The sequence below is a fragment of the Callorhinus ursinus genome, unplaced genomic scaffold (assembly GCF_003265705.2).
Source record: "Callorhinus ursinus isolate GAN/ISIS: 27379988/994484 unplaced genomic scaffold, GSC_fseal_2.0 scaffold54, whole genome shotgun sequence".
Lineage (NCBI taxonomy): Eukaryota > Metazoa > Chordata > Mammalia > Carnivora > Otariidae > Callorhinus > Callorhinus ursinus.
Window position 1 is genome coordinate 5,828,272 of NW_027397116.1, and position 17,887 is coordinate 5,846,158.

Sequence of the window (17,887 nt, forward strand, 5' to 3'; positions counted from 1 at the left end):
GCCTGGGGGGAGGGGCTGAAAGTTCCAAATTTCCAGTCAAGGCTTGGTCTTACTGGTGACCTACTTCCAACCTGAACCTACTTACCCCCCACCCCTACCACTCACCTCATTAGCATAACTCAGGTATGATTGATAGGAGTCTGTTAATAATAGAAAGTACTCCTATCACTCAGGAAATTCCAAGGGTTTTAGGGGCTGTAATAGGGGACAAGTGCCAAATATGTATTTCCCATTACACCACACAGTTCAACTATCTCAAAGCCAAAAATTGTTTTTCTGTTTTTAAGATATACATGCAAAACACTATTCTTTAATCCCTATTCCAAAATTTAAATGCTCTCTGTTTCAACAAACCCTGTGGCATTCTTCCCACAAACACATACATACCCTGTGCTAAGCGTTCCTTTCTCTGGGCTCCCATGAGTGAGGTTACGTCTCTCAACCCTCCAGCTACTGAGCCCTCAAACCTGCTTCACCCTCAGGCCCTTGCAGGCAGACAGTGAATTCATTTCTGTAAGTTTAGCACCTATCTCAGAGATTAGGACCCAGCAAACTCTCAATAAACGTCTGTTGCAAGCATGAGTGTTCTAGAACCTTGGCCAGTATATAAACTTTCACTTTATACATTGAAATTAAGTTTCCTTAGCTGAAGTAAAACTCTGCCTCAAGGCCAAACTTCCTTCACAGACTGAGTAACACAAGATTCCTTACACTAAGAATTACCAATTTACAGGAGACAGGACTTTTCACTTACTGGATTTAGTAAAGATGCAAGGCATCAGTGCTGGCCAAGGACTAGACAAAGGGCGCATTTCTGCTCAACTTGTGGGAACATAAATTGGCATGAGGTTTCTGCAAATCCATTTGGCAATATACATGAAAAGCCCACAAAATTCTGACTTTGCATTTCTTAAGAATAAGTTGAGAAATGCAGATAAAGACTGTTTTACAAAGCTGTTCATTATTTATGTAAGGGAAAACAGAAGACAGCCTACATGCTCAATTATAAGGGAATGGCTAAGTGACGGCAGAGTTCAAAGATGGACTAATATGGAACCACAAAAACTATGCTAACGAAGAATTTGTAAAGACAGAGCTGTGAGCCATCTACCATTAAGTGAAAATGGGGGAATTCAATACTACTTGTACAATATCACATAAATAATATTGGAAACACAATAAAATGTTATCATAGGCTACTTTTTGATGGTAGGATGGGGAAGGATTTTTATTCCTTCAAGTTTTTCTTTACACAAAGGAAGTGGTACTTTAAAAAATTACTTTTAGGGACGCCTGGGTGGCTCAGTTGGTTAAGCATCTGTCTTCCGCTCAGGTCAAGATCCCAGGGTCCTGGGATCGAGCCCCACATCAGGCTCCCTGCTCAGCGGGCAGTCTGCTTCTCCCTCTGCCTCTGCTGCTCCCCCTACTCATACTCTTTCTCTCTCTCTCTCTCTCAAATAAATAAAATCGTTAAAAAAAAAAAAAAAAAGATGGTCATAATGCCATATGGTGACAGATGGTGACTTCACTGAGCACGGAGGATGCCGAGGACTGCTGCAGCCCCAGGAGCCCACAGAACAAGTCTTCACCTTACTACATACCTTTTATGTATATAACTCTGATACCTTTTATTCTAGTTTGCTTTTTTGTTTTTTGTTTCTGTTTTTGGTTTTTGTAGTGCTGGTCAGGACCCATAGAACTAAAATTCTAACCCAATAATGGGTTATGACCTGCAGTTTGGAAAGGTTAAGGAGAAAGATGAAGTCAGATCCTGCACCAAAATGCCTGGCACAGTGCCTGGGACATAATGCACATTTGACAACTGGGAGCTTTGGCTGTTACTGTTACTTTGTTATTGTTTTATATGCTGTCGTTGGCATTGCTTCTTCAGAAATCCCTGAAGCCCGGGCAGAGATGATGTTCTTATTCCAGGACAGAGACTTCTAATGTACGCATGTATGCTCCCAAGTAAAATCCAAACTCGACCCCACTCCGATTTGGGGGACTGAGAGTTTGGTCATAATGGTTTGCAAAACATTTCTTTCTCAACAGCTGCAAAGGATCGGACTGAGAGGACCCAGTGCACACAGCCAGTGAGGGGCCTGGGAGTCCAACCACAGCTGCCTGGCTTTAAGATCTACCCTCTCTAGAAGCTTCTTGAAGGATCACTTCCTGAGTGACAAATAACACACCCAAGGTTTTCTGCAAGCTTCTCCACAGTTCTTTCATACTGCAGAGTGAGAAATGATACAAACAAGATAGTCCAAAAAAAAAAAAAAAGTCAAGACAAAAAAGTCCTGCATACCAGGAAAGTGAGCAAAGTTCGGGAAACACCTGATCCCTGACTCCTGCAATGGCCAAGCACACAGACAAGAAGCATTGGTCAACTGTATTATTTTTAAACTCCACTGCTCTGCATTCCCCAAATGCACACACACTACACTGGCCCAAGGGAAGCCACCTTTAAAAACTTGCTTAACATTCTGAGTTACATGGAAAAAGTACCAAGTACTTTGGGTCATGAAGAGCAAATGTTGCACAATGCATTCTACTATTGCTCTATATTTTTGCAATAAAAAAAATGGCCAGACTCTGCACCATGCTTAGATATGCTATTTTTTTATTATTAGTTGGTCTACTAAATATTTACATACATTCACATTTTACATCAATATTTAATAGAGTCCCACTAATTGAAAAGGTTATAGTTGTACAACAGTGCCTGGTAGACAGGTTAATACATCAGGCCCCTAACTATTGGCCTTCCTAATATCAGGGAGGATAAATTGATGCAACATCAGCATCATTTTATACAAAGGATTTTTTTTTTTTAAAGTATACAACCAGAGGACTTTTCTGGAAAAATAAGAGTATTCTGCCTTACTTATGTTACTATTTCAGTAAGCCCATCGTGATGCAGGAATTAAAACACAGAGCTCAAGATGACTGAACATTTTTTTAATTAAAAAACAAAACAAAACAAAAAAAGACTCCACCCACTCAAATTGCCTAAATGAACAATGCCAATGCCAATGCCTCACTAATGTGAGGTTTTAGCCTTAGGTTTACTTTGACAAGTTACAGGAGAGCAAAAACTCTTAGCTGGCAAATTCCAAGAAAGCAAAAATTCTTTCGACAGGGATCTGGCTACGGAATAGCTTTTCTTCTTATTCCTCTTGGCTCAAAATCTTACTAAAATTAGGACCTTCAGTGGAGACAAATCAAGAAAAATTGTATTCCCTAAAAGAAAATTTCTCAGAAAATAGTGGAGCAATTACAGGATTCCTGTGAAGGTGTTTTTGCTTCATGGACTAATTTCTAATCCAAATCTCAGCCACTTGCATCAACAACATCGAGCACCGATTTTATTTGTGTTTAGCAAGCATCTAAGGATTCCATGCTTATGCACACCAGTAGACCACAGGGGTGGGGAGGGGCGGGGGGATGGGCAGGCTAGTCCCCTCTCTGGCACCTGAGCCCTTCTAGGCCCTGCACCTGCGTTATTGTCTTTTCTGAAGGAGGCCTCCCCACACTGTATTAAGTCCCACCAAATCTGGGATTTATTCCTGGGGAGAAAAATCAAGTCTCTTCCCTCAAGGTGCTGACTGCCCCAGAACGTCGGGGCCCCTTCCGGTGCTGCCTCCTCCATAGACACCGGCACACTGGGCTCAATTCCACGACCCCAAGGTCACGACCTGAGCTGAAACCAAGAGTCTGATGCTTAACTGACTGAGCCACCCAGGTGCCTGTGCAAAGGTTTATTCTAAAGGACGACACTTATCAGCAAATAAGGGCACATTTTACTCACACAAAAGGAAAGGTGGCCACCCAGGGGAGCAAAGAATGGAGAGCTTCTCCCCTCAAGAGTTAGCTACTTGGGATTTCTAAATTGGAAGCATGCCCTCACCCCCTCAGGAGCCAGAGGTGCAAGTCTGAGGTTCTAATCCCAGAACTGCCAATCACATGTCCAACAAGTGCGTAAGGTCCCTCAGCTTCAATTTCCTTATCAAAAGGAGACGGTAACACAGACTTCATAGGGTTGTCATCGGGATCAAATAGAATAATTTGTATGAAGTAATACATTAGTTCTGTGTCTGGTGCCCAGTAAACATGCAATGAATGGATTTGCCTTGGTCACTTCCAGGCTCATAAAGTTTAGCCCACCACCAATGTTTAACAGGACTCTCGATGTTCTCTCAGCACAAAGCAACACCCAGTTGCGTATTTCTGTACAGATCGCAGGACAACTGGGTTTTGATGTGGGTGTCCTATTAGGGCTACAAAGGGCTGTGGCTGGAGAGGGTAGAAATTCCTGCCATCAGCCACACAGGAGAGCATGTGGGTCCTCTGGGACAGAACTCGGCCACAGCGTGGACCCTCCCGAGGGCCCTGTTCACAGGCAGATCTCCTGTATCCTCTCGGCCTCCGCTTTAGGGTCTGGGCCTTCCAGGAGTCTCAAATCCTTGAGCACTCCTGGCTGTTCTCTTCATCTTCATTTCCCTTTAGTTATCTCTGAGCCATAAGGATACATTCTTGTCTAGTTCCTGACTCGATCTAGTTTGGAGTTCTGACTGCTTGCTTTGGGGCCCACGCATGAACGGGTGAGTGGCGTCCTCCTGAGGCCAGGGTGACAGGGGTAGCAGTAAGTGGCCGGCTCTATCAGATTAAGGTGACGCTTGGGGGAGGAGAGTCTCCCTCACAGCTGACCATGGAGGGTCTGAGCTGGGGCTAGGTAAAGGGGACAACCATCCTGTGGGCATCTTGAACAGCACATCTGAGCTTCATGCACAAAAGCGGTGAACCTCTTACCTCCTCGAAAGCATCGCAGCCTGTCACCACGATATTGGGTCTGAACTGGTCCATTTTCACTTTCTTCTCCAGCCTGGTATTCAGATCCGCCAGGGAGGCTTCCGAGAGGATCATGATGGGGCAGCAGTCTGGGTAGGCCACCTGTGCCAGGGACATGGCACCCTCAGGCCTCCCTGCCCCGTGAAATGCCCTAGCCCAGCTGAAAGCGAAGCAAAGGCCAGAAGAGTTGTGCAGGGAGGGCCAGTGGTGTTCGGGGAGGGGAGGGGACACGGTGGTCTTGCATCCGGCCAAGTCAGGGCTGGGCCGGTTCCTGCCGCTGAGCCTCGCAGGGGCTCTCCCGCCACTCGGAAAAGACAGCAGCGAGGGCTGAGGGCCAACATCACTTTCTGGGACTCTCCCTGGGCCTCAGTCCAGCGCCCAGCCCTGACCCCCTTCCCACAACATCATTGTCACACAGGGGAAGGACCTGATGCCAATCAGCTATGCTCTGGTCCCAATTTCTCCACATGGCACCCGTTCACTCTATGTATGAAGCACCTACTCTGTACCAGGCACTGTTCTAGGTGGGCAAAAGGCAGTGTGAAAATCCCTGCGTTCAAACAGCTTGTGGTTCAGGGAGGTGCTGGCATTTTAAACCCTAACTCGCTGCAGAATCGAAGGCTTTGCGCTGTAGCTGCCCCACAGGGCGGTCTTCCTGAGAAGGTGACTTTTTGGTGCCTGAAATAGCCAAATCAGCCTGATGGCCAAGGAAGCCCCAGGAGAAAGTCAGCTTCGGTAATTTTAAGAGCCTTGGTTCAGTCCCAAATGAACTTCTCACTTCCCAACGTGAGTGTCTCCTGAGTCCCCATCTCACTGGGGGTCACCCCGGGCCTCTCCCTCCACAGTCCAGACACGATCTATCCTCCACGCATGCTGGAGAGCCTGCTCCACTCCGAGCCACTTCCCTCTCCATCCCCAACACCTGCCCGGGACGTGCCCTCAAACCCCCTCACCTGGGCCGTTCCTACACTCTCCTAACTGGGGACCTCCTTTGTGGGTCAGGAAGGAAGCTGGAGACAGAGGGGTGATTGGCAGAAGTGAAGGGCAGCTCTCTGGAAGCACACCTGGTAATTCGGTACTGAAGTAGAGAAAATTTCCCTCGATGGTCTTCCCTTCATGTGCTTCTCAAACTGAACCAGCCTGAAAGCCTCTGTTTTCAAGAAGCTGGTGAACCACTGAGCTGCCTGGTCGCCACAGTCCCTGCCCTCGATGTCCATACCAAAGAGCCTGGAAGGGTCACAAGAGAGCGCCAAGTTACTGTCCTGCCTCAACACGCTGAGAGACGGGACAAAGACAGGACAGCTAGACCGCTGGGACCTGACTATCCCGGAGCGCCAGGAAGTGGTCTTCGGGCCAAGGGCCAAAGCCGGACAGAAACAGAAGGGAGGCAGTAGAACGTTCCAGGGAAGAGCTTCTCAACCCCTAACATGCCTGCAAATGCAGACTCTGCTTCAGAAGGTCTGGTTGGAGCCTGAGATTCTGCCTGCCTGACAAGCTCCAGGATGCCCAAGCTGCTGGTCTGCAGACCACACTTTGAGTAGCAAGGATTCACGATACTTTTCGAAGGGGACAGGGACTATGGTGTGGTCAACGCAGCCTAAGCTTGGAGTCTGGCAGAACTGGTTCAAACTGGAACTCCACCATTCTCTATAAAGACTGTGACCTTATACAAACCACTGAACTCCCCTGACCTTGTGTCTCCGGTTGTAAACTGGACAGTGTAGTATGGTAGCTACCCACAAGGTAGGCACAGAGTCAGTTAGATAACACAGCAGTCTTTCTGCTTGAATACCACTAAAAAAAATGTTTAAAAGCTATGTACCCCTCACAGAATGGCAAGTTGACATGTAAACTATTTTTATCATAAGTTTAATTTATTGTAAAAGATATAATTTCCATTGAATTATAAATATTAACATTTAAAATATAATTATAAAGTATATTATGTATGTTAATATACAAATATATAAAATTATACTTTTTTAAGTATGCAATGGAATCTAAATGCCATGGTGGTTTGACACCCACTCCTCTTCATTTCTTAAAATATATGGTTAAGGGGCACCTGCGTGGCTCAGTCGGTTAAGCGTCTGCCTTCAGCTCAGCTCATGATCCCGGGATCCTGGGATCGAGCCCCACATTGGGCTGCCTGCCCAGCAGGGAGTCTGCTTCTCCCTCTCCCTCTGTTCCTCCCCATGCTCATGCTCTCTCTCTCACTCTCTCAAATAAATAAAATCTTTTAAAAAGTAAATAAATAAAAATAAAATAAAATATATGGTTAAAAGGTGCCTGGATGGCTCAGTGGGTTAAGCATCTGACTTCAGCTCAGGTCATGATCTCAGGGTCCTGGGATCAAGGCCCACATCAGGCTCCCCGCTCATCAGGGTGTCTGCTTCTCCTTCTCCCTCTGCTCTTCCCCCCACTCATGGTCTCTCTCTCTCTCACTCAAATAAATAAATAAAATCTTTAGAAAATGAAAAAATAAAAATAAATAAAATATATGGTTACGGTTAAGGTCTACTTTAATAGCCCACACTTTTATGTCATTCCTCTTTTTATTCTCGAATACAGATGTACACGTTATTTCTCTTACATAATTTTATGGTTATTGATCAGTTTTTAACCAATTAAATTTTCTGTTTCTTAAGGCTCTAAAGGAGAAGAAATTTTTTCAGGACTGAGTTATCATGACAATTTTTATTTGTGTACAATGGGTCACAACAAAATGAGTTATAAATTTTGATAATTACTAAGCATAAAAAGTAAAATTTTGTTTAAAATTTAAGATACTTAAGACATAAAGCCTGGAATGGATTTTTTTTAAAGATTTATTGATTTATTTTGAGAGAGAGAGGGGGGCAGAGGGAGAGGGAGAGAAGCAAACTCCCGCTGAGCACAGAGCCCAATGCCACCCTGAGACCACGACCTGAGCGGAAACCAAGAGTCCCACACTTAACTGACTGAGCCCCCTAGGCGCCCCTTTGAATGGATTTTTACAAAGAAAATTCAGTTTTGCTGTAAAGTTCTCAAAGAATAAATATTAATCAAATCCTATACAGCAAAGCTTTTCCTCTCCCTGCGCAAAGGCATTAAGAGCGAACACTGGGAGGCAGGAGGGTTCAAATCCCAGCTCGGCCTTGCATGACATGATACGAGTCCTGTTTTCCTGGTGTGAAGTAGAATTAATGATATCCACCTCATGAGCTTGAGGAGATAATTAGCTAAAATATTATATTCGATGAATTATTATTTCAGGCTTTTGAAATTTCAGAACCTTGAATGACGGATTTCAGCTCAGACACTCTGCTTGAAAAAGCATGCAATCAGGACACAGGGAACAATCTGTGGCCTTCCTCTGAGCCTTGGGACCAGCGGACAACTCCAATCTCCACAAGCTGAGAATGCTCAGGTGTTACAGAGGGATCCAGAGCACCCCAAGACAGGTACCCAGGCCTCTAGGACTTCCCCATAGCACAGGACAAGACCCCCAGGGAGCCATAGAATTTGACGGCCCTGCAGGGGTCCTACAGACTGAAAGGAAGCCCAGGACTGAGGCATATCCAGGCCAGAGGTGGGAATCTCCTAAATCTGCCTTGGGCCAGAGACCTGAGAGGCTGCAGTCACCTTGAAAAGTTCTAGGGCCTTCTCACACAACCCTGAGATATGGCTGGTAGTCTCCACTAACTGCCTTGTCTGCCTGGCTTGGGGGGCTGGCAATGCTGAATAGAAGTCCATCCAACTTGAATAAACAGAGACAAACTAAAGATTGGCCCTTGGCACCCCCTCTCTCTATAGGTATTAATCATGCTTTTGCGTTTCCTGTATTCTTGATGCTTTGGCATCCTGGGGCCTTGCTGATGTGGAAGGAACTGCCCCTCCCAGGGCTAATCAATTCCTACAGGTAGGAAACCACACACCTTTAGACAGCACGACAACCAGTCCAGAGCCCCCACCCTCCGCCACCTCCTCTCTGGGCTCTGTCATGCCAGGCCACTGTCCCCGGCCCTAATCGCCCAGGGCCAGGTACCAGGCACCCAGAGACAGCCTCTATGCCCCAGAGCCCACTGAAATTACTCAAACTAGCCAACCCTGAAGCTGTTTAACCGCCCTGCCTGGGACTTCCTGTGGAAACCACAATAAAGGCTCTTGTAGGGGCACCTGGGTGGTTCAGTCAGTTAAGCATTTGCCTTCGGCTCAGGTCATTATCTTGGGGTCCTGGGATTGAGCCTCCATCGGGCTTCCTGCTCAACTCAGCAGGGAGTCTGCTTCTCCCTTTCCCTCTGCCCCTCCCTCACTGCTCATGTGCACGGTCTCTCTCTCTCTAATAAAATCTTTAAAAAAAAAAGGCTCTCGTTCCCCCCTCCACGTCTCCCCAACCCCGCACCCCACCCCAGCCCACCCCTGCTGCTCCTCTGTGTGGCCCCACATGACACGCCAAGCCTCCTGTTCCCAGGGACCCGTGAATATAGAAAACGTCCGTCTTTCTTCATCACGGTCATTTGCCCCTCTGCATGCCTTAACCATACCTGAGTAAAACAAATCCCAGGGACCCTTAAAACAGTACTCTGCCTCACCCACTCACCCCCCACCACTGGATCGATCCCAGCCCTGGCCAGACTTCTCTGAATTACTTCCTTTACCAAACACATCACCTACTATACACACTGGAGCAAGACAGGTGCAGGGAGAAGCCTACAGGAAAATCACGTCAGGTCCCCAGGGGCCCCAAGCAGAGCACCTGCAATCACGGAGCTTGTTTGAGAAAGGCAGCTTGCTCGGCAAAGCCAGCTGGCCCATGCCCGGAGCCCTGAGGATCAGGCGGTCACCCTCACAGGTGATGGACACCAGCACCAGGCGAGGCTCCTGCCGGGCGGTGACCATGTGTCCATCTTCCTTAATCACCAGCCAAAACCTGCCGAGGAACAAACACGAACATGCTCAGAAAAGCCTCTTCCACCCTCTCAAAGGCTTCCCTCTAGCTTCCTATTTCATCAGACCCTCTCCTCTGCCCAGACTCGGGATCCAACAATATTTTTCTAGACAATTACCTCGATCTGGTCAAATTCTTCAGATCCAAAAGTTGGTGCCCCTAAAAGCAGCTTCTTTGGAAGAAACAGCCCTCGGAGAAAACATCTGGCCAATGTATGAAAATCCCCAGTTCCGAAAATGCAGAAAATGAGGCTGGCTTAAAGGACCTTCCCTCGCTGCTTAGGGAATCCTGATGCTTAGTGTGCGGCTTTGTTGCGGTCAGAAATTTCCCCGCGCCTGTTAAACCCACAGCAAAACGTCTTCCAGGTCTTTTTGCTGTGGAACAAGATGGGGCCCGAACTCCCGGCCCAAGTGCACTAGAACCCTGGACGGGGTCTTGTGATGTTCGGGAGGCCGGAGGATGCGAACAGGCCTCCACTCCATCTAACCTGCTGTGGCTCGCAGGTCTGACATCAGGAGACCCCGACACAGCCTCCCCTCTTCGTGCGCATGCTCTGACTCAGAGAACGAAGATGCCCACACACCATGAGTTAGATCAGAACTCCGCTTATTTCTAGAGAGCCCGCTGTTCCAGGCTGGGCTGTCACGCTGCATCCTATCCCGAGGGGAGAAGGGCTGAGCTTTCCCGGGAAGGGGAAGGAGCCTGGCCGGGGTAGGTCGGTTACGCTTTTATCTACAGCGGAGCGTAGCATGATTTGACGACTAAAAGGTATTTAAAAAGCGCTGTTCCCCCTGGAGAAAGTAAGTTTCGATGCCACCATCTGAGACAGGACACGAGCAGCGCGTGACAAAGCCTGCAGGCATTGGCTTACGAGAAGCTGCCGAAAGCCCGGGCTTCCCAAACGGGAGCAGGATGGAAGGGACCGACCGCAGGCCCTTCCTGAAGGAGGGGCGCCTCCTCTAGGGGAGAAGTTGCCAACTACGACTGGAACCAGGTGGGAACGCCTGCCCTAAGCTGATGAGGCTGTCTGATTCCAGAGGACAGGCAGCTCTGTCTCGGCCTTCACCATACCCTGGGAGGTGTCCCGTCCCTGCCACCGGGCCCGCTAACCCGTAGGTGTGTTGGTGTCAGGGGACAGCGGTGCAGGTATGGCAGTACAAAGGCACCTCGGGCATCGTCTTGGTTTTTCCCACCCCAGGGCTGGTGATGCTGGGCAGTGGCAGGCCCCCATCTCTCTGAGAAGCCACCTTTGCCTCCCAGGGTTGTCTGGCCTGCTCGCCTACGGGGTTCTGTGACCAAGGGCATTCCTGTAACTTTGTTACTGCCCCATTCCCTCGGGGCTGGGCCCTGTTCCTATTTTCAGCCTCATCCCTGGGTACAGAGTTCCGGATGACCCTGCTCTGCTTCATCCTCCCAAAGCCTGCACCCTACACTTCCAAAATGCCCTAGTACCCAACGGGACTCCCTCAGAGATCTGCACCCAGCCAGACACATGTCCCAAAAGGAATCTGCATGTTATTTCTGACCTTGAGTCCCTCCCTGGGCTGAGTCTCCTTGTCCCCATCCACCTCCACCTCAGCCCTTCACTGGGGCTTACACGCCCTGCCCTGAGCTCCAGTCTGCTGTTTAATAGCATAGGGGTTAACCCCTGGGCCTTAACAGCGAGAAGGGGAGGGGGGCTGGACGTTTTGTGCTAGCTGCTACAAGTGGAAAGTCAAGTGGCAGCTTGCAGGTGGTCTAACACTGGGATAGGACAGAGACACCAATAAAAGATAAAAAGTTGCTGCCTATAACAGACCCCGACCACTCTCATTACCTTGCCCAGTGGGGTCATGGCATTTGTCATCTCTTGCATACAAATGATGCCCAGTGAATGAATAATTACCTCTGTTCTGCCAGATCTGAAAGAAAGTCAGTCTGGAGTGTGGATTTTTCACGACCAAGTTGTCCCCAAACTTTCTTTTACCCCTAAAGCAGGAGTGTGCGGTGTGCGAATCAGTGCAGAGGCCGGGGCTCAGGTCCTCCAAAAGAAAAACAGTGCTCCGAGTGATCACGGGGGTGGGGGGGGCTCTCACGGGGGGGGGGGAGCAGAGCCCAGGACGGCTGGAAAACCTCATGTTTAAACTCAGAAATTGGTCTGGGAAGCAGAAGTGCTGGAGCCTGAAAAGGGGAGAGGGGAGCAGGGAGCCTGCCACAGACAGCCAGAGGGTAATGTGCTCAGGATGATAAACTTAGAGAACTCATTTCTCCAGGAGATCATAGTCGGTGCAGAAAACATCAAGGGCTGCCTTTGGAAGGGCTAGGGCAGATTTAGGACCCATGGAGACAAATATAGACCCACTAAGAAGAGCAGGATTTACAAGGTCAAGGAGGGCAGCCAACCCTCCCACCTTCTGTGCCAATCAAGCGATGCAGCATTCTGCTAGGAGGACTCTGAACCAGCTCAAAGTCCAGGGTGCCCAAGCCAAACATTCACAAATTTGTTAAGAGCTTTAGACAAAACAGTTCTAGAAATCTGAGGACAGAGCCCTTATGAAGAAAGAGCCCAGCTTCTTAGAATGGTTCCAAAGAATGGTTCGACATGGAGTTAAATCCAAGGGGCCTTTTCCTGCATTCCAGGCTGTTTGTAGTTTCATTATTAAGTTGAGAGAATAGCAGTCATTTAGCACAGTTCTTTCTAGCTTGCTTCCGAGTTTCAATTATCCTTTAATAAATAAGACCTAGATGAAATAGGGTCTCTGAGATCATCAAGTCCAAGCCCTTTCTTTTGTAAATGAAAAAAAATGAGGCTCAAAGTTTAGATGACTGTGCGTGGGTCTCCTGATCCTCCGTGCAGTCCTCACTCTTCTAAATCACGCTGGCTTCACAAAAAGTGCATGACTGCTGTACCCACAGAGATCTGAGTTCACACCCCTCCAGCACATAACTGCTTTGGGTGAGACACTCACCCTTTCTGATCCTGCTGTTTTTTACTTGCAGAGTGGAGATAACATCTAGCCCACAGGACGGTGCTGAGGCTTGTGTAAGGTCATCCATGTGACAGGATTCCGCTCAGTGCCCGAGGCACATGAGGCACCGAATCCGTGTTCATCCCCCTGCCTTGCCCGGCCTCCTCCCAATCTCCATGCCCCACCACCCCATCCCAAGCATTTAGTGTTCAAAACAAGGGTTAGTGGATACAGTTCCATTTATTTTAAGATACCCATGGAAGCAGAAAAGCAAAGGACAAATCCTTTCTTTCCACAAAAGCAATAATCACAGCAAAGTAGTGACAATGAGAAGTGGAAAAATAGTCATTCAGATGATCAGAAGAGACACAGATAAGAACTGGAAATCTTGGGCGCCTGGGTGGCTCAGTTGGTTAAGCGACTGCCTTCGGCTCAGGTCATGATCCTGGAGTCCTGGGATCGAGTCCCACATCGGGCTCCCTGCTCAGCAGGGAGTCTGCTTCCCCTCTGACCCTCTTCCCTCTCATGCTCTCTATCTCTCATTCTCTCAAATAAAAAAAATAAAATCTTTAAAAAAAAAAACTGGAAATCTCTCTGAGAAATAACTTCAATCCTTCAAGTGGGGAAGGAAGTAGCACAAGGTAACTTTCTCTAGATGTGCACCATGAGAATTTGGTTCTCCCGGTTTTTGCAGGGTGTCCAGTACCCCTGTGCCTAAAGTTTTCCCAGCAGTAGGAAGACTTTTCTAATCCTTCATACTTGAATAAGCTCTAAACATGCTCTTCTCATTCTTAATGGCCCCAGATACCACCCTTTAATTATAGCAACAGACTGACCTGGGGAGATTTTAATACTACACAAGGTGGCTTCACTCTGGGTGATTCTGATTCCATAAGTCTGGGATGGGACTCTCAGGAAATTCAAGTTTTAAAAATCAGTGGCTCATTAAATGTTACAGTTCCTCTGGTCACTCACTCCTCTCCTGAAATAAGTCATTCAGAGGAAGACACATTCCACATGATTTCACTCATAGGTGGGATTTAAGAAACAAAACAAAGGAGCAAAGGGAAAAAGAAACAGACAAATCAAGAAAGACTTTTTTTTAAGAATTTATTTATTCATTTGACAGAGAGAGAGAGAGAGAGAGCAAGGGAAGGCGGAGTGGCAGGCAGAGGGAGAGGGAGAAGCAGGCTCCCCACAGAGCAGGGGGAGCCCGATGCGGGGCTGGATCCCAGGACCCTGGGATCATGACCTGAGCCGAAGGCAGATACCTAACCAACTGAGCCACCCGGGCATCCCAAGAAACAATGACTTTTTTTTTTTTAATTTTATAGCTTTATTTTTTACATTTAGGCTTTTAATCCATCTGAAGTTTTGAAATAGAGATCTAACTTAATATTTTAAGAAATGGGTAACATATCACTATACACCCTTTTTTTAAAGACATCTAATTTGAAATGACATCTTAATTTTCTATATACATGTCTGTTTTCTAAATTCTTTTTTTCCCTAAAAATCCTAATATTTTTTCCTATTTATTCTTTGATGTAGTGTTCCGTGATTCATTGTTTGTATATAACACCCAGTGCTCCATTCAATACGTGCCCTCCTTAATACCCATCACCAGGCTAGCCTATCCCCCCACCTCCCTCCCCTCTAGAACCCTCAGTTTGTTTCTCAGAAACAATGACTCGTAACTATAGAGAACTGACAGTCACCAGAGGGGAGGGTGTGGGGGGGATGGGTTAAACAGGTGATCGGGATTAAGGAGGGCACTTGTCATGATGAGCACCGGGTGTTGTATGGAAGTGCTGAATCACTGTATTGTAAGCCTGAAACTAATACTGCACTGTATGTTAACTAACTGGAATTTAAATAAAAACTTTAAAAAAAGTTCTGTTGATAAGTTGTGTACCCCTGATATGATACAAGAAGAATGGAACTTTACTTCTGTGCTCTTCTTCCTAAAAACCCATAATCCCTGTCAACCATAAGGAAGACATCAGACAAACCCAAACTGAAGGACACTTTACAAAATGTCCACTCAGGATTCCTCAAAACTCTCAAGATCATCAAAAAACAATACAAGCTTGAGAAAGCATTATAGTCTAGAGAAGCCCAAGGAGTCACAACATCCAAATATAATTACAAATGTATCCTGGTTAGGGTCTCAGGATAGAAAAAGGACATTAGGGGAAAACCAAGAAAATCTGAATAAAGTATAGATTTAAATAAATACATACATACATACATAAATACATACATACATACATACATAAATAACTAATAAAAACCTCTCTGGGATTAGGGGCGCCTGGCTGGCTCAATTGGTAGAGCATGTGACCTTGATGTCAGGGTCCTGAGTTCTAGCCCCACGTTGGGGGCAGAGATTACTAAAAGCAAAAACAAAACACAAAAATCCGTCCAGGATTAGATATCTGGAGCGGAGGATGGAAAATGCCCAAGAGTTACATGGTCTGCATACACAACATTTCTCTAAAACAAATTGAAGTTGGGCGCCTGGGTGGCTCAGATGGTTAAGCATCTGCCTTCGGCTCAGGTCATGATCCCGAGGTCCTGGGATCGAGCCCCGCATCGGGCTCCCTGCTCCTTGGGAGCCTGCTTCTCCCTCTGCTTCTCTCTCTCTCTCTCTCTCTCTCTCCCCCCCTCTCCCCCCCCCACGACTATAAAAAATCTTTAAAAAAAATAAAAAATAAAAAAATAAAAATAAAAAAAATAAAACAAATTGAAGTTTTTCAAAGCTGTGAGAGTCCACATTTTTTAAAGAAGACAGCTGAGAAGAGTGAATACATGTGTCCTGGAGTAACTCGGGGCAGCAGATAGTCTCTGCTAGAAGATTCTTTGAATGACCACCTGGCAAACGTCCCCTCCCTCTGAATACAAAGAACCACAACAAAACCACCCCAGACAGATAGGAAGGCATCTTAACCCTAACGAACCAAAGAAGGGGATTCTGTTCTTCCTTGTTCACTCTTTCTAGAATGTTGCATTCTTCACCATCAAGTGAGTCTTCCAGATATCCAGCTGCATAATTCTGTGTCCGTGAATATATGTCTGTAGCCTGACCTTTGGGATGAGTTAAATGACAGGACACCTTTTCTTTTCTGAGGGAGATGAATGGAATTTCCATATGCGGGGACTTATGTGGGTAGAGACTTTCCCCAGAATTCTTCATTAAGGACCACTCTGCTCCTGGGGAGAGGGGACACACTATTCTCTTAATGGCAAATATTACATTTGCAGTGCCCCAGATATCCCCTCTTCCCAACACAAAACTTCACCCTGCTCATTACTTATGAAAGTGGATCAAGTCTCCGCCCCCCTCACCCCGAGTCTCCTGGGCACCTGCTCCAGGACTGGAGAGAGACGTGGAAGGAGCAAACTCCAGCAAGACCAAAGCCAGTGTCCTCGAACGAGACTTGCTTTCAGCGTTGCCGCTCTCTGCCCACGTGTGCTCACAGCATTTTATTTTCTACTACTGTGCCGTAGACTAAGATAGAATCAGAAAGTTTAGAACTAGCAGGAGACTTGAAGATAACCAGGTCAGACCCCGTCCTTCTACAGAGGAGGAAAGTCTCATCTAGAGGTTTTAAGTAGGGTTTGCCCCTACCTAATTTTCCAAACCTGAACCAGACATGAACTGACCTTCCCAGCTAAAGGATCAAAGGCAAAGCATCCAACCAACAATCCAGGAAACGCAAGAGGCAAACCTCTAGATCCCTTCCCGCGAGCGGCCCCCGCCCCACCCCGTCCCGGGCAGGTCCTGCGCAGCCGCGGCCCGGCCCGGCCCTACCTGTCCCGCAGGTGGCCGCAGCGCAGCCCCAAGGCCGTGCACTCCGCCGCGCTCACCGGCACCCCCTTGCACGACTTGACCGGGTAGATCCAGAGCTGCGCCACGGTGCCCACCTGTTGCAGCCGCCGGCGCCGCCTGGAGCGCGCGCGGCGCCAGGCCACCGTCCCCAGCGCCACGGCGGCCAGTCCCAGCGCGGCCGCCCCGAGCCAGGCGGGCCGGGACGGCGCGGGGAGGCCGAGGCTGCGCAGAGCCGACGAGCCCGGGGCACCCATGGCCGAGCGGGCGGGGCGGGGGGCGCGGGCGGCGGGGGGCGCGGAGGCGCTTAAGGCTGGCGGCGCGCGGGAGGAGGCGCGGCGGCTCGGGGCGGGTCCTGCCCTCCCGGCGGCCCGAGCGCGGATGGCCCGCGGCCGCGCCGTAACCGGATGTGGGGCGGAGAGGGCCCGGGCCAGCCCTCCCCTCACCGCCCGCTTTCTCCGGGTTGGTAGCCGGCCCCGCGCTAGCGCCCTCCTCCTGCGCCGCCACCGTCCCGGACGCGGCCCCCCGGCTGCCGGATCGCGCGCTCCGAGCCGAACCGGAAAGCGGCTCCTGGGCGGCAGGACGGTAGGCGTTACAACGTGTAGGAACTACTTGCCCTGGCCGATCTCTCTGAGACTTGCAGCATTTGGGGCCCATAAGCCGCTCGGTGGAAACGTCTGCACTGAGAGAAGAGCCGAGGCCAGCGTGGCTTCTGGCCGGGTGCCCGGGATGACCCCAGCCCCGTCCCCTATCCCCCCCCCTCCCCCCCCCCCCCCCCACACACACACCTCCAGTAAAACGCCTGCCTGGGAGAGCTCGCTGCTGCCGGACACTGCACGGCTTGCTCTGGCCACCATCTGGGGATGGAGCCCTGACCTCCCCCTAGAGCACGCTCTCAGAAGGGCTCACAGAGGAATCCTTCCTCTGGCCCTCTGAGATGTGTACATATCTTCTGCAACTCAGAATTGTCTTTCTCAAGGACCTGAGAGCCATTTCTTCGCAGAGGGACAGGGCTTGTGTCCCCTCTGCGGGAGGGCGGAATCCTAGCTTCAGTCATTGGCAGCCAGCAGGGGCCGCGGGCCTGACCACGTTCCTACCGACCAAGCTTTTGTCATTTTTCACTTGAGCTCCCCACCTGCACGCCATTGTCCCTTTAACGGGCCCAGTCACCTCTGCACAAATGGAACTGGAGCTCAGCTTTTTCCCCTAATTCACTAATTGCTGAATAAAATTTGTTTTCATTGCTTTAACTAATGTGCAGCTTTGTTCATCTTTACCAGCTCCATTCCCGCAGGTTCTTCAGTGAGCAGGGGATTTTCTTAGACAAGTTCA

General features: G+C 48.6%; 1 protein-coding gene across 5 annotated transcripts in view; it reads right to left on the reverse strand.

The window, feature by feature from the left end:
- Positions 1-16,899, reverse strand: part of LOC112839268 (mitochondrial amidoxime reducing component 2-like) — a 32,466-nt gene extending 15,567 nt beyond the window's left edge. For 4 of the 5 annotated variants that reach the window (XM_025892187.2, XM_025892188.2, XM_073884016.1 and 1 more), the window contains exons 1-4: positions 16,541-16,899; positions 9,587-9,760; positions 5,913-6,075; positions 4,810-4,950 (exon numbers count right to left, since the gene is read on the reverse strand). In XM_025892187.2, the coding sequence (XP_025747972.1) occupies positions 4,810-4,950; positions 5,913-6,075; positions 9,587-9,760; positions 16,541-16,812 (750 nt within the window). In that variant the 5' untranslated portion in view covers positions 16,813-16,899. The remainder of the gene's footprint in view (positions 1-4,809; positions 4,951-5,912; positions 6,076-9,586; positions 9,761-16,540) is intronic. The other variant, XM_025892191.2, reaches the window with a different exon arrangement.
- Between the last annotated feature and the right edge of the window lie 988 nt (positions 16,900-17,887).